The 22,966-nt window shown below is 38.6% G+C and overlaps 2 protein-coding genes across 2 annotated transcripts in view; both read left to right on the top strand.

Annotated features, from left to right (window-relative positions):
• The window catches only part of LOC116301766 (uncharacterized), a 142,179-nt gene extending 120,745 nt beyond the window's left edge, over positions 1–21,434 (top strand). Inside the window, exons 92-121 of the mRNA XM_089036878.1 lie at positions 346–610; positions 987–1,276; positions 1,647–1,845; positions 2,218–2,579; positions 2,858–3,215; positions 3,288–3,481; positions 3,913–4,291; positions 4,789–4,952; positions 5,685–5,959; positions 6,194–6,470; positions 6,776–7,191; positions 7,805–7,946; positions 8,808–8,985; positions 9,465–9,633; positions 10,090–10,294; positions 10,926–11,477; positions 11,866–12,191; positions 12,578–12,809; positions 13,308–13,627; positions 13,914–14,145; positions 14,676–15,049; positions 15,576–15,753; positions 16,447–16,619; positions 17,208–17,583; positions 17,862–18,051; positions 18,441–18,627; positions 19,004–19,187; positions 19,681–20,241; positions 20,418–20,737; positions 21,192–21,434. Of these exons, the coding sequence (XP_088893004.1) occupies positions 346–610; positions 987–1,276; positions 1,647–1,845; positions 2,218–2,579; positions 2,858–3,215; positions 3,288–3,481; positions 3,913–4,291; positions 4,789–4,952; positions 5,685–5,959; positions 6,194–6,470; positions 6,776–7,191; positions 7,805–7,946; positions 8,808–8,985; positions 9,465–9,633; positions 10,090–10,294; positions 10,926–11,477; positions 11,866–12,191; positions 12,578–12,809; positions 13,308–13,627; positions 13,914–14,145; positions 14,676–15,049; positions 15,576–15,753; positions 16,447–16,619; positions 17,208–17,583; positions 17,862–18,051; positions 18,441–18,627; positions 19,004–19,187; positions 19,681–20,241; positions 20,418–20,737; positions 21,192–21,434 (8,321 nt within the window). The remainder of the gene's footprint in view (positions 1–345; positions 611–986; positions 1,277–1,646; positions 1,846–2,217; positions 2,580–2,857; positions 3,216–3,287; positions 3,482–3,912; positions 4,292–4,788; positions 4,953–5,684; positions 5,960–6,193; positions 6,471–6,775; positions 7,192–7,804; positions 7,947–8,807; positions 8,986–9,464; positions 9,634–10,089; positions 10,295–10,925; positions 11,478–11,865; positions 12,192–12,577; positions 12,810–13,307; positions 13,628–13,913; positions 14,146–14,675; positions 15,050–15,575; positions 15,754–16,446; positions 16,620–17,207; positions 17,584–17,861; positions 18,052–18,440; positions 18,628–19,003; positions 19,188–19,680; positions 20,242–20,417; positions 20,738–21,191) is intronic.
• A 1,012-nt stretch (positions 21,435–22,446) lies between these two features.
• LOC148907466 (uncharacterized) overlaps positions 22,447–22,966 on the top strand; it is a 9,493-nt gene continuing 8,973 nt past the window's right edge. The window contains exon 1 of the mRNA XM_089036876.1: positions 22,447–22,672. Coding sequence (XP_088893002.1) covers positions 22,447–22,672 — 226 coding nt within the window. The remainder of the gene's footprint in view (positions 22,673–22,966) is intronic.

Below are 22,966 nucleotides of genomic sequence, written 5' to 3'. Positions count from 1 at the left end.
AAGATAATTCAAATTGCCATTAAAGCGATTAAGCTATTTTTAAAGTTTTTTTTTTTTACAGTACGAATCGAAAAACCGTGAGCACCTAGAAATATTCTAGGCATATTCTAATCTTCTTTGGCCAATTAGAATTGACTTTCTAACCACAAGATAACGAAAAGATAACAATAACGCTTCTGATTGGCTATTGAACTTCATTGAAATATTTCTAGGTGCCCACGGTTCTTCGATTCGCACTGTAATGGCCGTGCGTGTAGAAGATTCTAAATCTAAGCTTCTAACCAACTCTATACAAGGTATGCATTTGAGTCATACGACATTTACATCTATTTTTATGTTTTTCAGAGCTTCCCAATATTCCAGAACTCGACATAGCCTTTGCCCTCAGTGCAACAGCAGTCGATGGAGACTCCAGTTTCCGACGAATGAAAGAAACAATCAAATCAATAATAGATCAATACGGGACCAACTCTATTCGATATGGTGTGATTGTCTTCGGCCGAGATCCTTCCGTTGAGCTTCTCTTTAGTAAGGCATTCCCAACAGACAATGAACTCAAACGGTTCTTTGATGGTATCTCTAGGTCGAGGGATGGGTCGTCGATACACAGGTACGAGACAAGAAAAGGGTTCATTAGTATTTGTTTTGCAATATCTAATTATATGTAAAAATATATATAGTGGCAGTAGCAGTAGCAGTAGCAGCAGCGGCGTGGTGATGGTGGTGGTAGTAGTATTGGCAGCAGTAACAGCAAAAGAAGCAGTAGCAGTAGCAACAGCAAAAGTAGGAGCAGCAGCAATAGCAGCAACAGTAGTATTAGCAGTAGTAGAAACAACAGCAACTGTAGCAGAAGTAGAAGAAGGAGTAGGGGCATCGCTCTTATTCCTTATTTCAGTAGCCAAATTGTTTTTAATGTGAAACAAAGAAAATCAGACTAATCTTTTCGACTTTAATCTTTTTGACCACGTGAGTGATTCGATCAATAGGGCCATGGATGAAGCAAGGAACCTATTTGACCAGTACGCCCGACCAGAAGCCAAAAAAGTCTTGGTAATCATCACTGACAAGCAATCTGACAGTACGCTTAGTAACATCAGGGATGCTGCTAAGCCTCTTGCTGCAAAAGATGTGTTGGTCATCCCTGTGGCTTTTGGAAGAGACGCTGATCCTGATATATTAATAGCCACCACATCTGATAGACGGAAGCTAGTAAAGGTTGACAAAAAAGTTGCTCCGAAGACTTTGGCCAAAGATATTATGAACAAGATATTAGAAGGTTATTATTCATTTGTGTATTTAGGGCTTCATTGGTTCTTTTGCTTCCATCCATCCATCCATCCGTCCATCCGTCCATCCGTCCATCTGTTCACTCACCTATTCTTCGTTCCTTCGTTTCTTCCTTCCATTCTTCCCTTATATTTATTCTTATCTTCATCTATTCTTCAATTCATCCATCTGTTTATCTGACCGCCCGTCCGTTCATCCATTCATCCATCCATCCATCATTCACTCACCTATTCTTTGTTCCTCGTTTCTTCCTTCCATTCTTCCATTCTTTTCATTCTTCACTTCATCCACCCATTCATCAGTCCGTTCATCCATGCATCCGTTCATCCGTCCTAATCGCTAGTTTCTATCCCTGGCAGAGAAAAAGAAAACCAAAGAAACAGACATCGCATTTGTGATCAGTGCTGCCGGTACAAACTCGATTGCAACCTTCATGAAGCTCAAAGATGTCATCAAGAACATCATTGATAAGTACAGCATTGGTAGTACTCGATATGCCGTGGTTACCTTTGGCGATACGCCTGTTATTAACACCATGTTTAAGGACACTTATCCAAGGTAGGTAGTACTGTGTGTAAAGTCAATCTATTGTAATACATCGAGTATTGATCGTATTCTATATGACTTAGTAATATGCCTGTTAGAGATTATTTTGCAAAAGATTCAAAACTATTTTTGAGTAATAAATGACGCTTATCTGTTTGTCTCACAACTGTTGGTCATTTGTAGAAAGGACCGTAAATTTTTGCAAGTTTTCATCAGTTTTTGGTGTAGACTGATGCATCTGTTATATACTATTCGTATGATCATATGTGCTGTGATTGGATGTTATATTCGTGCTGTGATTGGCTGTTTCTTCGTTGCAGCTCCACCAAGAGTGTTATTGCCTTATAAATACTCAAACATAGCTTATTTATTCCTTTTTTAAAGTGATACAGACTTGAAGAACTTTGTTGAGAGCATATTCAAACCGTATGGGGGTTCAGATCTTGCTAAAGCACTAGAAACTGGACGCCTAGTGTTTGAACCATCCCGAGGTGCGCGTCCCAACGCACGAAAGATCCTGGTCCTGATAACAGATCGTGAATCGGACAGCAGTGTGAAGGATGTCCAAGACAAAGCCAAGGAGATCGAGAGGGAGTATATTCGTATCATTCCTTATTCTCTTGGAAATGAGGATAACAGGAAGGAGTTGAATGTGACCACGCCTATTAAAGATGACGTCATCGAGGGGAATGAAAGTGACCCTGCGACAGAGATTAGTAAAGAGATTATCAAGAGGATCGAAAAAGGTAGGGAAAAGACGTTCTGTTTATATCTAACTTAAATTCTTAATTAACTTTATGATTTACAACCAGCACCTCCCCTCTCATTCTACCCTTTCATTCACTCTAGTAAGAAATTTGTAGGTCGGAAAAGTCATAGACTCTTACCCATACGTAAAAAGATTGTGTTTTGCGAAGGAGGCAAACGGGTGAAGCTGGAGAGAAACCCAGGAAGCACTGATGAACCAGCAGCAACGAAAAAACATGAACGGTAAATAATTTATTTTTATTTATTTATTTAACAGAACCTATTCCAGAACTTGATTTGGCCTTCGCACTCAGCGCAGACGCACTAGATGCTGACGAGACATTCATCCTCCTTAAGGATGCTGTCACTTCAATCGTTGACAAATATGGCAAGGATAAAGTAAAATATGCTGTGATTGTCTTCGGAGCAAATGCTGAGACTCGGCTAAACTTCGGTGACCTTTCGGTGGATCTTGATGACTTAAAAGAACATATCAATAATATGAATCGACCTTTTGGTCAGCCAAATCTGCAGAAAGCTTTGACTGAAGCTGATTTGGTATTCAAGAGGGAACGGCCGAGAGCGAAAGTGCGTAGAGTTTTGGTCGTCGCGATGGATAAGAAATCTGTCAATAGGTAAGTATTCTTTTGCTTCACTGTTTTTATCGAAGTATTTCTTTTTAACTGCTGTGTGTCGTTGGCAAATAGAATGAATGAGATCAAAACTGCTGCAATGCCTCTCGAGAAAGCCAACATCAAAGTCATCCCAGTGCTGGTGGGAAATACCGCTGACCCGCCAGACCTGACTGACATCACCACTAACAAAGGTTACATCGTGAATGGCACTAACGTAAAGGATCCTGATGATCTCGCTGAAGAAATACTCAAGAAAGTCAAAGTCGGTAAGACTTGTAATTTTGGTTGTTCAACTGATATCATAGACGTCATGTTGGAGGACGTTAAAATAATAACATTTTTTTTCCACGTAAGGATTGCCATTTTTTAAATCTCTATCACATTTTGATTCTGCTAGCTACATCTGCCACCAAAGAGCATAGCGGCATGAGCAGAGTTTGTTGGATCTCAATATATATTTTCGGGTTCTTCAATTTCCCTTTACCCTCGACATCCCCAAATTCCAATTCTGCCTATGAGTTTACCATGTACATCAACCAAGAAGTAGTTTCAGCCAGTAATGTCGCACTCGCTAAGAAGAGCTGTCGAGATTGGCCAAAACAAACAATGGTCTCTTTCCAGAGTTACAGTGTTAGTTTCAAGTTCTAATAAAATCAATGATTGTATTGATCTGTAATCTGTTTTCTTCTTCTTCTAGATCTTCCAAACGTCCCTAAGCTTGACCTTGCCTTCGCACTGAGTGCCAACGCCCTCGAATCCGACAGGAACTTCCAGACATTCAAGGAAATTATTAAATCAATCATCGACCAACATGGCACTTCCAGGATACGATATGCTGTCATAGTATTTGGCGACAGACCGTCTATCAAGTTACGCTTCACCGATTCTTACCCTAGCGACGAGTACCTTAAGCGTCTCCTTGACAACATACCACGTGTCCGAGGAGCAAAGCTGGATCTTGCACTAGAGGAGTCCAAGGCTTTGTTTGATGCTAGATCTGATGCGAAGAAGATACTGGTGGTTATAATGGATAAGAAGTCTGGTTCTCGTGCCCCTGACATCAAACAAGCTGCAAGGTAAATATTCATTACGCAAATTGAACTGATTTTGAATTATATATAAGTTAAGCCAGTAGAAGTCAAAAAAAAAAAAAAAAAAAGGAAAACTGGAAGGAGAAACGAAAAAAAAAGAAAGAATATTAAGTCAATGAATAAATGAATGAATGAATCAATCAATCAATCAGTCAATCAATAAATGAATAAATGATTGGATGAATTCAAAGAAGGGCCACGAGTTTGTCAGTTTTTTTTTTGTACTGTCAAGTGTCACCCTAAAAATAAGTGAACGATTGAAAGAAAGAATGAAAGATCGAATAAGCGAACAAACAAAACAAATGAACACATAAAAATAGGGAAAACGAGCCAAGACAGGCAGAGAAGAAGATTAAGGGAATGAGAAGTAAAGCAGTAAAATGAGAAATGAAAGAAAAATGGAGGAAGCTAAAGAGAAATTGTGGAAAAAAAATTAAAATATAAACAATCAAAACTTTTAATAACGATTGATTCTACTATAGCTCTGTAGAAGAAGCCGGTATTCGCGTGATTCCAGTTGTCTTTGGTCGAGAAGCAGATGTAGATGAAGGCGACTCTATCACTCCCGACAAAAGAGATGTCATTGTACCAACAAATGAAAAGCCTGACGACATTGGGAAAGAGATCATAGACACCGTCCTTGAAGGTATTTGTTATTATTTAACAATTATTAGACGAATGCTAAGTAAATGTCAGGGAATATTTAACGAAGCCGAAATCGAGCGGCGAGGTAAATATTCTCCATATTCACTGAGCATGAGGTTAATAATTGCTTTAGTATAGTTTTAGACTTGAATATCAAGTGAAGTAGACTAAAGTGATTTAGCCCCTTTCTGATATATGTTTCGCTTGTCACTCACAAATTAAAAGTTTCGATGTGAAAATATGATGAATACTAAATGAAAAATGCACATAATGCTAAACATGCTAAAAATGCTTAACTTTAATTCGTGACAGGATAAAAGTTTTAATTTAATTTAACACGTACTTCGTACTAAAACCTTTGTGCGTGACAAGCGAAGCATATCTCGAAAGTGGCCTACATAGAAGATTACCCTCCAACAAGAATATACATGTTTGGGGTCCGTCCGTGCGTTCGTTCGTTCGTTCGTTCGTTCGTTCGTTCGTTCGTTCGTTCGTTCGTTCGTTCGTTCGTTCGTTCGTTCGTTCGTTCGTTCGTTCGTTCGTTCGTTCGTTCGTTCGTTCGTTCGTTCGTTCGTTCGTTCGTTCGTTCGTTCGTTCGTTCGTTCGTTCGTTCGTCCGTTCGTTCGTTCGTTCGTTCGTTCGTTCGTTCCTACGTACGTACGTTTGGTTGTTCGTCCAGTCATTCATTCTTTATACATTGATATACATTTCATTTTATCTTTTCGTAAAACAGAGAGAAAGAAACTGCCTGAAACAGACATGGCCTTTGCCATCAGCGCAACAGCAGTCAGCGCCAGCTCAAACTTCAGAAAGATGCAAGATATCATCAATGCCATTATCGATGAATACGGATCAAACAAGATCCATTACAGTCTCGTCACCTTTGGCGACAGGCCTCTTGTCGCATTGAAGTTTAGTAATAAATTCCCTGGAAACCGGCAGTTAAAGAGCCTCATTTCTAATGTACCCAGAAATCCTGATAGCTCTTCATTAGACCGAGCTCTAGAGGTAAATAGTTTTGATCCATTTAGCATGGTGTTATAAAGACGATACCCTTGTTTTCTTTTCTTTGATTGCTACGCGTTTGATTAATTTCGGTATGTTTTCTGGGGCTATGCTTAGCATAACCATTAAATATGGAATATGCAGTAGATTTAACTGAGCATAAGGCCCTATGTTTACTCATAACTACGATTCATTCTCTTGATATCATTTATATATTTTTTCCTTCTTAAATACCAGGAATCACGTGATTTCTTCGATCCAGCTGTTGGCGCTCGTCCTAATGCTAATAAAGTACTCGTCGTGATCACCGATAAGCGCTCTGGAAGCACTGAAAGTAACGTGCGCGAGGCTGCTAAGCTGCTTGAAGAAGATGGTATCCGGGTCATCGCGGTCGCTCTTGGCCGTGAGTCGAGCCCCGGTGACCTGGGGATAACAACGCCTGATGTAATACCTACAAAGGAAACCGACGGACCCAAAAAGATAGCAGATAAAATAATGGACAAAGCTTTAAATGGTAAGCCTGACATTGTTCAATTCCAGCATTGGAAATGTGACTTGTGTTAGGGTGTGCCCATGCCGTGCCGTGGCCAAGACGGTACTGTGTGTGAGCATCTAACGTAGATAAACAATGTTTTTAAGCCCATGATTGTCTCAAAAGATACCTTCAACTCTTAAGAAATTCTCTCCAATCCTTAGTGTTGAAGTGCGCAACTGCGGAAGGTCGTCTTCACCGACCATTTGGGGTCGGGAGGGGTCAATGTTAATAAACTATATTCTCTTCATCTTACTATGATATTTTCTCTTGTATTCTATTTTCAGATACGGCCAGGATTCCTGAAGTAGATCTTGCTTTTGCAATCAGCACTACTGCTGCGTCAGCTGACTCCACCTTCAGGCGCATGCGTGAGATGGTCAAAGCAGTGATTGACATGTATGGAACTGAAAAGATTCGCTACGGTATCATAGTATTCGGTGCTACTACATCTACAAGCCTTTCATTCAGCGAAACCTATCCAACTAAAGAGGCATTCAAAAATTACCTTGACCTTATGCGACGGGTCGATGGTGAACCTGACTTGATTAAGGCGTTGGAAGACTCCAAGCGGCTGTTTGAGAGTGCTCCGCCTAGACCAAATGCCAAGAAAGTACTCGTGGTGATTGTCGATAATAAATCCAGTAACAGGCCTGAAGATATCAAAGCTGCTGCTAAGCCTTTACATGACTATAAGATTAAGGTGGGTTTTTATTGGCCTCAAATGCAAATACCACTGTAATAAGCCGGCCTATAGTCACGTGCTGATATATAATCTTCAGTTATGAAATTAGCTTATGAAAAGTTCCCATGAATTATGATAAAAACTTGTTATCGCTAATCACCACTGCAACTAAAGTACTCAAACCAGTCTCGACCGGGAATTTGTTTCGTCTTACCTGCCTCAGGCCACCCAAATACACGTGTACAAATACATGTGCCAGCCGCACTTTTATCCCATAAACCAAATTCAAAACTCGCACCGATGTGAGGCTTAAGTTGTGAACAAAGGAATCTGGCGTGATTCGTGACTTTTGAATCACGCCAGATTACTTTGAGTCACGCCAGATCCCTTTGTTCACAACTTAAGCCTCACATCGGTGCGAGTTTTGAATTTGGTTTATAGAGTTGGCTTTATGTAACTCAAATGAAAGTTTTTATATTAATTAATTAAATAATCAAATTTTCCGCTATTCACCTACATTCACTGCAGTCACGTGACTGTTCTTCTAATCAAACCCTATAACATCTCACTGTCTGAGTATTATTTGGTAGTTTTGATATTGTTTTATCAATTCAATTTCTTTGTATATAAGGTGATTCCTGTTGTGGTGGGAGAGGACGCTGACACAGATGAATTAGAGCCCATTCTTCTAACAATAACGGTAATCCTTAAAACCAACCAGACTGAAAAACCAACAGACCTTGCAAAAAGAATCATGAAGAAAGTTTTTACCGGTAAGATGTAACAACAATATTTTAATGATTCGTTGTGGGGTTATAAACGAAAGAAAAAACTACCTTATCCTTCTCACTTTTCTATTTCATTTATGTAAATTCTTTGTGGAAAAGGGGCACGGAACTCCCATTGATGGGTTAACCGATGCTTTATATTATACAAATAAGCCATTCCGAGGTTTGGGGAAAACTGGGTATAATTGCCCTATTTCACTATGACGTCACTGCTTGTTTATGTGGGGGATAGAATCGTCAAACCCAATAGAAAATCCAACACAATTTGCTCCTAGCGAAACAGTTTAATCTAAAATGGCCTGGTTTTTAGATATAATATGTGTTAATATGTACTGAAAAATATTCTGAGCGTTTGCTGGCTATTCTACTTCTCTTCGTGGATTGATACGGGTTTTAGAACAATTTTCGGTGAATTTGCGTTGATTTGACTCCCTCCAACGAACATGATCCTTTGCGTTTAAACAATAGATTGTTTTGATGTGACGTCATATTGAAATAGGGCAATTGGCATTGCAGTGCATTTTGAGACTGTTTTGGAGGATCAAATAGATGCCATCTTGGAATTATGTCTTCTAAAACAGTCAATGCACCTTGAAATGTTACCTCGACCCAGTTTGGCTTATCTCAGATGCGGAAAGATGCGGACTTGTATGATTTTTTTCTACTCTTACTCCTATTTTTATGTCTATGTTAATTTTATTTTGATATCGATTATTGTGTTCTTTCTTCCTTTCTTCATTGCCCTACATTCTTTTTATTGTCTATACTGATCAGAACATTACTTTTCTTGTGAACTGCTTGACGAGGTCTTTTAGTAACCTCTAATGAAGCACATTATATTGCTAGACAAAAGAGACATACCAGCGATCGACTTGGGCTTTGTCATCAGTGCTACTGCCGTCGATGCCGATGAAAACTTTCAACAGATGAAAGACATCATCAAACGGATGATTACCAAATATGGCACAGGAAAAATTCGGTACAGTTTGATAGTGTTTGGAGACAATCCTGCCATTAAACTAAGGTAAGAAAATATTTCATTGATCTCTTTATTTCAAATATGGGTTGCACATGATTGTAGAGGGTTGGGTTTTGGAAGCGTTAACTAGGACTTTTACATCATCTAACAATCAGCTTGATAACAAATTAATTCAGTTCATGGTCTCTTGGGGATGGGCTCTGCAAGATGAATCTTTCGGGGAATATTATTCAAGGTAAAATGGCGTCCCAAAGAAACGTTTTTGTCATAAGATTGGTAATCAAACTGATTAAAGTTGAATTAAGTAAAGGAAGTCAGAATTACTTGGAAAGTCAGTAAACATCAGGTCCTAGCTCGAGATCTTTGCAGGCTAATTCGCATTAATATTATTAAATTATGACAAAGATTGCGTCAATTTGTTCAGAAAAGCAAAGGTTACAGCACTTATTACTAATCGTTTGAATTAACTCGGAAAGATCTCGAGAAAAGTGCCAATTAGTGCTGCTCTGCTTGTTTTGCAATAGATTTAGTTCAGTGTTTGCCAGTAACAAAGCATTACGCAACCATTTGGAGATGGTGCCACGTTCACGTGGTGGGGCTCTTGACAAAGCAATGGAGGTAGCTAAAGACCTGTATGAAAGAGAAGCCAGACCAGATGCACTGAAAGTCCTCGCTGTCATTATGGATAAAAAGGTATGTCAAATTTTCCATTCTGGAAAAGTGACAATTTAATGAAAACATTGGCCGATTTTTGCGTTGAATTTGCTTTCGTTATAATCAAAGGGAGCCCACTATAGATTGTAGAGGGAGAGCTTAATAAATCAAAATTGTATTTAAATTCATTCCCTTATTTTGAGGCTAAGATAACGTCTGCTAAATAACGCATAAACAAGGACAACAAACGCGCGCGAAAAAAAAAGTTATCTATTTTTAATCGATTTTTTTACTCGTTTGTGTTAAGAAGCACCGTATCTTGAAATCGAATTCAATTTTTTTTAAGTCGATTTTTTTCCTATTTTATTTTCTCTCTTCACTTTTATCTCACTTGGGCACCCTTCGACCAAACTTTCTTCAAATCGTTATGTTGTAAGAATAACTAAGTTACAGCGTCACATACACAATATTAACCTACTTTGTTGTTATCATCAGTCTACGAGCGGCCCAGATGAATTGCATTCTAAAGCCAAGTCAGTGGAGGATGCTGGGATAATAGTGGTACCTGTAGCTCTCGGTTCATCGTCTGATGCGGACGAGTTGAGTAAAATAACACCATGGAAGGACAATGTTATAAAAGCTAACAAGACTGTGAGTCCTTCTGTTGTCGCTGAGACCATTCTGGACAAGGCACTTACACGTAAGTGTTGGTGGCATGTATCCCTTCTCGTGAGAATAAAGGGACCAAAGACCTGGTCACCTTGTTAGTTGACTAAGAATAAGCACCCAAGATTAACTGTTTTATTCAAGTCAATCAATATAGCGTAACATGTCTCCCATCCCACCAGAGAATTTTCAAGAATATTCAGCGATAGAACAGATTTCTTATAAAGCTGAAGTACGGCAGTATCGTGCCGATTCTTAGAAAACGTGCTGGAAGGCACACATGCGCAAACGTTATTCTTTAGTGTCACCTTGCCGTGCTCGACCGTGCAGTCCAAAATTTTGATTGGATGAGAAGTAATCTCTCTCGCATGATTGGTAACATGTACATGTATTTTTCTATGGTAGTTCAAAGCGTTACAAAATTTGCTTGGAATTTAAATTCATAAGATTTTTCTTTAAAGAAAATTGCGAATTAAACTGAAGAATTACGCTAGAGGGTGCATCAACAAAATGCATGCATGAAAACTCAGATCTTGAAAAAATACCTTTCATTTAAAAAATATACATATACGTATTTACGTTTATAACATAGACATTTTTGAGATTTGCAAGAAATTAAAAAAAAAAGAGTTTTTGAATTTAATTGCAAATTTTTACTTTTACAGGCCGACAAAAACTCCCAGACATTGATCTAGTATTCGCCCTTGGCGCTGCCTCCCTCAGATCCACCAGAAATTTCCAAGAAATGAAAAATATCATCAACGAAATCATCGACGAGTATGGCACTTATAAATTCCGCTACGCTGTTCTAACATTCGGTGACAAACCCACTGTACAGCTTAGGTTTGGCACTAAGTACCCCACAGATGCTGACCTCAAGCGAGCAATCCAGATCATACCGAAGATTGACGGTGGTGTTGACCTTGAACGAGCTCTAAGAGAATCACGGAACCTTATGAATGCAGCTAGGCCACAAGCAAGGAAAGTTCTTGTAGTCGTAGTTGATAAGAGGTCGGACAATACTGTGGAAGAATTGAAGGCTGCTGGTAAATCCTTAGAGGAGGAAGGAATACGAGTCATTCCTGTTGCGTTTGGTAATGCTGGGGACCCTAATGAATTGGGTCATGTGACTCCAATCAAAGAAGATGTATTACCAACTAATGATGGCGATGGAGCGAAGAAAACTGCAAAGAAGATTATGGATAGGGTGCTGAACGGTAAGGAGTTTATTGTTCTGCTTTGCTAATCTATGTCGTGTTTTGGAAAATTTAATAGATATGCTGTATGATATGTGTTAACAATAAGGAAATAAAAGTGGCAGCCATTTTGGATGATTTTCACTATAAGGAGCTTGTCGTCAATCTTAACGATATGACAGTGATAGCCATCTTAGATGATCATCGCGTACAATTCTGGGTCACTTCCGGTGATTTTGCTCATTTGCATACTATAGCACTGAACGTTAGTCACATTTCATGCTAATTAACCTCGAGGAATTACGAAGAATAAGGAAAAATTCGAAGCTAAGGGATTTTTTTAAAAATTTATTTTAATTTATTTATTATTATTTTTTGACTGTTCTCAATCTTTTTTTATGTATATCAGAAAAAGCAGCAATGCCAGCCATAGACCTCGGGTTCGCCATCAGCGCCGACGCCCTCGATTCTGACGAGACCTACGCACTAATGAAAGACGCTATTGGATACATCGTCAACAAATATGGAACAACTCGTCTCCGTTATGCAGTTATCGCATTCGGCTCGTCTCCCACAACACATATTGACTTTGGTCAAGCCTTTCCTGACCCCAACTATTTGAAACGACGTGTAGTGTCCTTACCACGCTCTTCCGGAACACCGAACCTGAACGAAGCTTTGGCGGAAGCCAAAAAACTTTTCGAGTTTGCTCCAGCCAGACCTAACTCCAGAAAGGTAAAATTATGTTACAAAAATTAGGCATTATATCGCTATGGAAAACTCAGTCAGAGTCAGCAGGTATTTTTCGGTACAAAAAGACAGTACGTCAAAACAGAAGTTTTAAATACAAGCTTCACACCTAGAAGTTGAAATCTCAATGATCAAAAAACGTTGCATAGTTTCTGCCCCATATAATGGCTGTCAAAAAATGTTTAGCTATACGCAGAAGTAAAAAATGCAAGAATATTTTGCCATCGTTAACATGACCGCAATTACTAAAACCGACATTAGTAATATTAGTTAATTTGTATGTGTGATTATAAGTACTGATCAGGGCACCAGTAGAATTAGCATAAAATAAGGTATCTCAAGCTCACACTTGTTTTTTTTTTCCCTTCTAGGTATTAGTAGTAATAGTAGACAAAAAATCATCCAACACTCCTGACGAAATCAAGACTAATACCAAAATCTTGGAGAAGATCGATGTTCGGGTAATACCAGTCGCTGTAGGAACTGACGCCGACCCAACAGAACTAGAAAAGATAACTGGAAACAAAGAGAATATGCTGAAAGTACCTAGAGATGAAAAGGCTAACAGTCTTGGCCAGAAAATCATGGACAAAATATTGAAACGTAAGATATAGATAGATGAGAAAAGCATTATTTGGACGTTAATTTTGCCCCCGAAAGCTTTGCTGTACAATTGAAGTTCCGTTCAAGACACATTGCGCCAATTCAGTGACATCCCTAAAGACCCTTACACTTGTTTTACAAAAGGACTATTTTTGGTTGCATAGCCCGCCATCTTGAATTAAATTTAATAGAATATTTGCTATGAGTCTCTAGGTGTGCCAAAAGATAAATCACGGCAATGGCCTTCATTGTTATGTCATGATTACAGCCCGATATAAAGCTTGTTCCGCTTTGAACCTTAAAAAAATAAATTCGCGGTAAGGAGACGTCTTGACAAGTGGGTACCTTTGTAGTGCTTTATTTGAGCAGTTGCGCCCCTTTCGCGCTTCTGAGGGTCTTTCGCTCCAATCACGTGAATTCAGATCGCTCCAATCACATTTTAATTGAAATTCCTGATTACCTTTTCACTGACCTCTGTGTGTTTTACCTTTTTTTAAGCTATTGAAACGATCCCAGAAATGGATATCAGTTTTGTAATGAGTGCCACTGCAATTGATGCAATCACCAACTTCGAGACGATGAAAGGCATCGTGAAAGCTGCCATCGACAGATACGGCGGTGATCGTCTGCACTACAGCGTTATTGTATTTGGCAACACACCCGCACTGAAGTTGGAATTTACATCAAAATTCCCCTCTGATGATGATTTTAAGAAGTTTGTTGAGAACATTCCAAGAGCTAGTGGTACAGCTCTCGATAAGTCTCTCGAACTGGCGAGAAATGAATTTAATAGAAATGGTAGACCAGGTGTCAAGAAGGTTGGTAATACTCGTTCGTTTGGGGCCATTGCAAAATGCATTCAAAAGCCCATATTGATTCACGAAAAACCTAACGAATCCAGTGCAAAAAATAATGTTTAATATAAGGATATCACGATCCATCGTTTCCAGAAGGACATATTTAATTGATAATCATCAGGAGATTTTAGACTACGGCGTCGGGACTTCGACAAAGTTTCCCTCGGCTTTCGTTTCGGTGACATTGACTCAGTGAATCACCATCATCCCATGCTCTTCTTTAAAATACATTTTGCCTTGCCTATAGGTCATAGTTATTGTTATGGACAAGAAATCCACTAGTGATCCAGAGGAACTAAAGAAACACAGCAAACTTCTGGATGAAGAAGGATACATTGTTATACCAGTAGCATATGGAAGAGAATCTGATCCAACTGGACTAAAAGACACCACACCATATGAAGAATACTTGATTGAAGTCGATGAAAAAGAAAAACCAAAAGACATCTTGACTGAGATCATGAATAAGATTGGCAATCGTAAGAAAAACATCTTAGGTTTATGTGAACCAGGGCCCGGTTTCACGTAGCCTGGATAGCGCTATCCGAAGAATAAATCTTATCCAGTGGATAAATTTATTGGAAAACAGCATCGACCCATCCCCTGAATAAGGATTTATCCGCCGGATAGTACTATCCAGGCTTCGTACAATCGGGCCCAGTGCTTGCTTGCTTGCTTGCTTTCTTCATTCCTTCCTTCCTTCGTCTGTTTGTTCTTTCGTTTGTTCTTTCGTTCAGGTTCTTCGTTCCTTCCTTTCTTCCTTTCTTCCTTTCTTCCTTTCTTCCTTTCTTCCTTTCTTCTCCTTTCTTCCTTTCTTCCTTTCTTCCTTTCTTCCTTTCTTCCTTTCCTCCTTTCTTCCTTTCTTCCTTTCTTCCTTTCTTCCTTACTTGCTTATTTCCCTCCTTCTTTCTTTTCTTCCTTGGTTCCTTCGTTTTTTCCTTTCTTTCGTGCAATCGTGCGAAAAAAATAATAACTCAAAAAAGTATACCCGTTGTTTTCTTTTCTACAGAGAAAAAGCGCGTTCCAGAGCTCGACCTTGGTTTTGCCATCAGTGCCACTGCTGTCAAATCTGCTAACAACTTTGAAACAATGAAAGACACCATCAAAAGAATTGCTGAAAATTACGGCACAAGTAAGATACGGTATAGTTTGATGGTCTATGGTGATAGACCTACAATAAATATCCCTTTTAGAAGCCGTCCAATATCAGTGGAAGAACTGAGTAGGTCACTTGATGCGGTCTCTATGACGGGCAGAAGGGCTAACCTTGATATGGCTTTACAAGAAGCAACGACGATGTTCATGAACCCAAGATCTACTGCTAAACTGGTGCTTGTTGTGATTGCTGATAAGAGATCTGATAGCGGTCAGAACGATGTCAAGGTATGTTGTATGAATGGTTATAGGCGGAATTAATACATGGATGGACGGATGCATGGTGTGTGAATGGGTGAATGAGTACATGGGTAGATGAATGGACAGTGGTCATGGGTTATAATGGATGGATGGATGGGTGGGTGGATGGGTGGATGGGTGAATAAATACATTTGTAGATAAATGTTAGGGTTCGTATGTGAATGAAAATATTTTGGTGGATGAGGGGATGGATGGAAGGGATGATTTATTGAATGTGGATGGAAGGAAAGGATGTATTCAGTGGTTAATAAATGGGCAGGTTGGTGTATGGATAGGTTGATGTGGGGAGGAAAGGAGGAAGAAGGGAGTGATGTAGGGAAGGAGGTGGAAAAGAAGAACGGATGAATAGTATCGTTGGAGATATCGTTGGGCGAAAGCAAGAAGAAGAAAGATCAAGTGAAGGACAGATGAGTGGCTGGAGAAGAAGACAAAGATGCTTGAATGGGTAAAAAATACATCATTTCATATTTCAACTTGAGTATTTTTTCCCCAGATAAAGGCACGTCTTCTTGAAGAAAAGAGCATTCGTGTCATACCAGTTGCCTTGGGATCCGAGTCAGACCCAAAAGAGCTCACCATCGCCACAACAAACAAGCGTAATCTGATCAAGGCAGGTGACAACGAAGACCCAAAAACACTAGGTGACAAAATTATGGGCAAAGTTATAGAAGGTAAATACGCACTCTTTATATAAAGAAACTCTTAGGAATGCCTGTCATATTCGATCGTAGAGCATTCATTTCCTTAGCTTCTCCTTTCAGAATGCTATCTTAGTAAAAAAAATCAATGACTTATTCTATAGAATGCAAAAAAAAACTCTATGTTAATTATAATATTTTATAGCATTTAATCCATCATTGATCCAACATTTTAGCCAACATTTTGATCCAATATGTTGATCCAACATTTTGAACCAACATTTTGATCCAATGTGTTGATCCAATATGTTGATCCAACATTTTGAACCAACATTTTGATCCAATATGTTGATCCAACATTTTGATCCAACATTTTGATCCAATATGTTGATCCAACATTTTGGACCAGCCATAAAGTGATTTTATTTGGGCCATGCAACAATGTTGTATAATTAGTGGCTAACAGTGAAACTAAAGCAAAAGAAAACAATTGAATGTATTACGTCGACTCTTCTTTTATGGGCAAAGTAAAAACATCAGTCCCAACATTTAGCCAACAGTTTTTTAGCTACAATTTTAACACAACCACGATATACGGTACCAAGATTAGTCCCAGTTAAGCTAACTAAATGTTGTGTCAAATGGTGGGACCGCGTTTTTTAGGGCCTTTAGACATCAAATCTTACCATACGGCCTGGCAGATTATTGTTTTCATTTGTCATATAGATTTCCCTTCTGTTCCGGAGACGGACCTTGCGTTTGTCATCAGTGCAACAGCCGTCCAGTCTGATAGGAATTTCATGAAAATGAAGGATGTTATTAAGAATATCATTAATAAATACGGCCAAGGGCGAATCCATTATAGCATCATTGTCCATGGAACAGTGCCCAATATTGAGGTAGGTGATAATTAATACCTAGATAGCAGCAAATTCGGTCTGTAGTGGCAGAATATGGGAGACAATGGACTTCTTCGACGATACGGCGGCCATCTTGGGTTACAATGAATTATGGGGCTTCCAGGGGGCAAATTAAATTTGTTACAGTAATAAGGTTGATTGATATTAACAGCTCACCGCAAGAGAATACAGCAAAAGATGAATTAAGACGGTACATTGATCACCTTTACCCATAAGAGAAAGAAAAAAAAAACACACGAAACTCTATATATTTTTTGTCATCTTTGTCTTGTTTAGCAAGATGGCCGCCGTATCGTTGAAGTAGTCCATTAAGAAATAGTTAATAGGAATTAAGATAATTCCCTTTGTTTTAGCATTCGGTAGCCTCTTTCCAGACGAAAAAAGACCTTGTTTTTTTTTAGGGAATCAATTAGATTGTGTAACAAACGTGTTATTGAGCCGTTGTAATCTAACTTTCGCTGCTTACAGCTACATATAGGCATAATCAATTAAAAAAAGAACTTCCACGAAAACTAGTCTTGAGAATGCACGAGATTTTCCATATTATTATTTACCATTTTCATATAGATACGTTTTGGCGAGTCCTTCTCGACAGACGAAAGCCTCCTTAACCTCGTAACCAGCATTCGAAAGCTTAGTGGGTCGAATTTGGATGGAGCCCTGTCAAGCGCTAAAAACCTTTTCGACAACTCCCGTCCTAATGCCAGAAAAGTATTAGTTGTGATCGCTGACAATCGATCAGGAAAATCTGAAAATGATATCGTAATGGCTGCGAAAGGACTGGAGAACGCGGGTGTCCAGGTCATCCCCGTAGCATTTGGAAGCGAGTCGAATCCGAATGAGCTGGAGAAGACAACTGGGAATAAGAAAAATATGGTTAACACAACTGATGATGAGGACTCTGACAAGATTGCCAAGAAAGTCATGGATAAATTCTTCGAAAGTAATTTTTGTGGATAGGTTTTTTCTACTTATTTTATCGCTGCTAGTGGTAATGATGCTTTAATTTGTTGTTGTCGATGACTGGCGTATGGCGCTTTTGGCGGTGATTTTGCTGCTGGTTTTTCTGTTTACTTGTTTGTTTTTTAAGGTCGTTTTTGCTGTTGTGGCCATTTTATTTTCGATATTTGTTTTTTACGGAAATACGTAAACTTTTTTGTGCTTTAAAGTCGTTGGTATATTTTTTTGAATTTTGAATTATTTTCTATTTACTCTCTCTAGACAATCCTAACATTCCAATGACTGACCTTGCCATTGCTATTAGTGCAACTGCTGGCGAGTCATACCAAAAGTTTGAACAGATGAAGGATATTCTAAAAAGCATCATCGATTCTGTTGGTCAAGATAGGGTCAAGTACAGCTTAATGACCTTTGGTACTCGACCTTCTGTGAGATGGCGATTTAGAGATAGGTAAATTATCTGTCCGTTAGTTTTACAATAGGACTTCTAATTCCGTTTGTACAAATACTGATCCCTCTGTAATTTGATCAGGTTCGCATATCAGCGAAGTGCCCCAATTATTGAACTCTGGGGGAAACCATAGATAATCCTAAAATAACATATTTTGTTTGGTTGTTTTTCTTCTTACTTTCAGCTTCGCATATTAGCGAAGTGGCCCAAATATTGAACCTTGGGGAAATTATTGATATATTTTCCAAATTAACAAATATGACAGCAAAAAAAATTGTTTGTTTGTTTTTCATTCTTGTTAACTTACATAAAATGCTTTGTATTTTATTGTAAGTTAAAACTATTGCAAACAATATATGTCGATATATTGTGATCTATTCTCTCCATAGGTTCCCAAGCAATGACAGGCTCAAGAAGGTCATTGACTCTGTCCCCAAACCCACCGGGCAGTCTAATCTTGATGGAGCTTTAAAAGCAGTGCAGGATCTATTTACCTCTGCTGCTGGTGCAAGAACCGACGCTAATTCCATTTTGGTGTTAGTAACAGATAAAGACGCTGACAATACCGAAGAAGAGGTAATTTGAGTAAACGTTAAAATAATGAGAAGACGGGTGGCTTAGCAGAGAGCTCGCGGTGACCGCTAACTTCTTCCCATTGCCACCCGACATCGATTCCCGAATAAAATGTCGTATGTACCCTTTTAATAAATCCCACAATGGTTTATTTTCCGCGCTTGACCTCAGATATATATTTTTTTCAATTGCATTTTTTTTAGACAAATTTTAAAAATAATTTCTTTTTTAATGGCGGAAAATAAGGCATTTTGGGGTTTATTTGTCTACATAAGTAGAGCTGATTGTTGGTTCTCTTTTGTGCTTCATTTTTTTCTCGAAACAGGTGCATATTAATATTAAAAGTAAAAAAATAGTGCTCTCCCATTTTTGTTTTTAGATAAAAGCCGCCGTGAAACCTTTGGAAAAACAAGGGATTAGAATAATTACAGTTGGTATTGGAAACAGCGTTGATCCCAAGAAACTTGAAAAAATAGCTGCTGTGAAGAAAGACGTGGTTAAACCCAAGACCTCCGACAAACCTGACAAGACGGCTGAAGAAATCATTGCGAGAATAATAGAGGGTAAAGTACTTGTATAAATGCAAAGCACACTAGAGGCATTCCAGAGATACCGCTGTAATTGTTGATTGCAAATTCATTTATTCATGTCTTATGCAAGTCTTAGAATAAAAAATTATTTTACGAATTTTGTAAATTGAATACTGTGCACCTCAAACATTAACAATGTTTATAAATTCATTGGGGCTTTACAAGTATCTTTGAACAAAATGCCTAAGATATAAATGTTGAATCCAAGATTTTTCGAAACAGAGATACAGATAATAAATAATGTAATATGTAATCAAAGCCCAGGGAGTTCCAGAAGTTTTTTTTCTAAATCAGTACATGATAAAAAGGTCCTAACGCGCACCAAACCCTATCATGGCATCTTTTCCTCGATGTCCAGGCCTATGGTCATTCAAAATAGCAGTATTTATCTATTATTTTGATTATATAACCAATCCCTTCTTCCTACTAATTTAAGACACGTTTCTTATAAAAATATTATTTCCAGATTCTAAAATATTACCAGAGGTAGACCTTGGATTTGCCATTAGCACTAACGCCTTGAACTCAGCTAAAACCTTCTCCTTGATGAAGGACACCATCAAGTACGTCGTAGATACATACGGCCGTGTCAAGCTACGCTATGGCGTCATCGTCTTCGGCAGCACACCTTCAATTGCTCTCAGCTTTAGTGAAAGATTTGCCAACATTCCTGCCCTTAAGGTTTATCTTGATCAAATACAACAGCCACGTGGTACACCTGATTTAAAGAAAGCACTAGACATGTCTGTTAACATGTTCGAAAATGCTTCCCCACCTAGACCTGATGCTAAGAGATTCTTAGTGGTAATAATGGATGATAGATCAGTTAACACTATGGAAGAGTTGAGGAATTCTGTGATGCCTTTGGAGAAAGTTCCCATTAAAGTCATATCAGTTATTGTGCCTCCCAGTGCTGACGAGAAAGAGATGAACAAGATAGTCCCTAACAAACTCAATGTCATCGAGAAGGAAACAGAGGATACTCCGAAATCTTTGGGCGACAAAATCATCGACAAAGTTATTGAAGGTAAGTGATGGGGGTATCAAGAGACCGGCAGAAGGGACAGAAAGGGCCTCTGGCTCGCGCTGTCCTTGTGATATCTGAATTTATACAAAAGGTATTTTAGACATGCGGACGTCTTAGGAACAGGGATTAAATTAAATGACATAAGATATTTAATTTTGTAGCTTTTTCTTCCTCAGATAACCCGATCATCCCAGAAGTCGATCTCATATTTGCCATCAGCTCCACTGCATCTAGTTCTCCAGCAAACTACATCCAGATGAAAAACATCATTAAGAGCGTCATTGATAATTACGGCATGACGAAGATCAACTACGGCTTGATTACCTTTGGATCTCAGCCAGTTACCGACAGTGGTCTAACGGAATATTTCAGTAGTGAAAGCTCTTTGAAAGCTTTCGTTGATTCCTTGAGAAGACGTAGTGGAGCAGCTCTTGACAAAGCTCTCGAAGAGGCAAAGAAAGCATTTGAAGATAGTACAAGATCTGATGCTAAGAAAGTAAGAGCACTTAATTTAGATAGATAAAAAAGAGGGGTTTCACGGCAGTCATGTTGTACAGCAAGAGCAATGTACACACTAGTAGTTTAGAGGGTAAGCCAGGGACAGGGGAATGCTAAAGGATATCTCTGTGGAACCCCAGGGGACTCCGGGCTGTACCATAGGGACAGGGGACCTTTTAGGCCAGCACTGGACATTCCTCTTATAAACTAGCTGCGCAAGTCTGCGTACGCTGCAAAAGATTGTGTTTAAAATTTGGAATGAAAAAAATAAAGAATATGATTATATACTTATTTCGCTAACTGAGCACTCAAAATTCTTATTTTTTCTTGCGATTCACGAAGTCGATTCAGTTGCACGACTGCAAAACAATGAAACGGCTATGACAGAAAAAGTAGATCACCATTTGTGAATTGTCTATCAGTCTCATAAACAATGTTTTCACCTTTTTCAGGTTCTAGTTGTTATCGTCGACAAGAACTCCGACAGCACAGAGAAAGAACTTACTACTAAAGTAAAGCCCTTAGAGACTGCTGGGATACATGTCATACCTGTTGCCTTGGGAACGGATGCCAACCCACGTGAGTTGCTTCTTATTACTCCGTACAGCAAGAATCTGGTAACCGTCAAGCCTGGAGACAAGCCTGAGGAAACAGCAGAGGACCTGATGGAAGTGGTATTCAAAGGTCAGTCGTAGAGCACATGCAGTACAAACCATGAAAAAAAAACAAAGTTGATACGACAAATAATACTATTTAGTGACAAGAGACCATGAAGGAAGAGTGTTCCTAAGGGGTACGCAAGATCTAAAAAATAACTTTTCGGGATTCAGATATCCCAAAGGTATACACTGGAAGAGTCCATCTCTGTCCCTCATGGTCTCTGGTAGTGACTAATAGTTGCTATCACTTAACCAGAACATTTATTACACATAGCATTCTCTTGCGTATTTGTCTTTTGTCCTAAAAGATGTAAAGGGCCTACTCTTACTAAATAGCTACGTATTTGCCCGGATCAACTTTATTTTTTTTAATTTATTATTTATTTATTTGATTTTATTTCATGGTTTTGCTGCTTTGCTCTGAAGGATGTTTCCCTTAATGCCAATGATAATTCTTTATGTTGGCATAGAATCAAATCAACAAATTGTCTTCGTTTTAATGAGTATATTTCTATTGTTACTCCTTGCATTTAGGCTCATACGCCTATTTTTCTGTGAGATTTGCTTGAGAAGTGGTGTTTTCCACGTCATACCATTTTTAGCTTATGATATGTTGTAGCATATTTTTTTTTTTCCCCCAGTTATTTTTTCTCTGAATAAGCTGGTGAAGCAATGTTGAAAAAATGTGAAAACATAAAAGCTCACAAAACGTTTAAACGTTTTTTTCAGAGCATAGCTTCCTTCATCCGACGTGATGATAAAATCAGCTTTATATTTTTCCCCTTTTTATCAGACCGTTGTTCTTCTTTTTCGCATAAGATTTTTCTTTTGGGGTTGCGCGTCCATATTCATACGAATTCCTCGGCATTGGCCCAACCGTCATACTAAGGCAAGTTACTAAAAATGGACAAGCAAAAAATAGGACAAATTTTACGCCTCAACCTAAAGAGGTCAATTATATCAGAATTTCGTATACATTTGTCGTACGTTGCAGAAATCGAAGGTTACATGAATTCTTTGTCTTTTCAGCCAAGCAGTGGTACCCGAGATGGACATGGTATTTGGCTATCACGCAGCGCTCCTGTCAGCCGAAAAGAACTTTCATAACTCAATGAAAGACATCACAAGAGAATCGTGGAGAATAATGGCACCGACGAATAGTCATCCAGTCTTTGTCACCTTTGGGGACCCACCAAGTTTACATTTACGGTTCCGAGAAAATTACCAACGAAGAACTTATCAGACGTATTGGAGCTTTAACCCGAAGCCTAGAGGTAAGGTTTTTCTAAATACATATAAGAAAAATCAATTATATCCATAAGAATTCCAAACATATAATTTTAAAAAGCGTAATTGTTGGTATTTGTTGGGTCGTATAAAAATAATCTTGAAGAGCGCTTTGGAATAGGTCATTTGCAGGAAATAATCAATGACGCTTACTGGTTGGCAAAAAAAAAAAAAAAAAAAAAAATGGATTTTGTTAAAATCTAAATAACTTTTGCTCGGATACTAATGTCATATCCAAATCTTTTTTTCAAAATACCTTTTTTTTCCGTTTCTTTTTTTCT

The sequence above is a fragment of the Actinia tenebrosa genome, unplaced genomic scaffold (assembly GCF_029948245.1).
Source record: "Actinia tenebrosa isolate PJP-AT-01 unplaced genomic scaffold, QUT_ActTen_1.0 PGA_scaffold4__44_contigs__length_22323623, whole genome shotgun sequence".
Lineage (NCBI taxonomy): Eukaryota > Metazoa > Cnidaria > Anthozoa > Actiniaria > Actiniidae > Actinia > Actinia tenebrosa.
The sequence above is the reverse complement of the archived record's forward strand: the minus strand, read 5'-3'. Positions and strand labels throughout refer to the sequence as shown.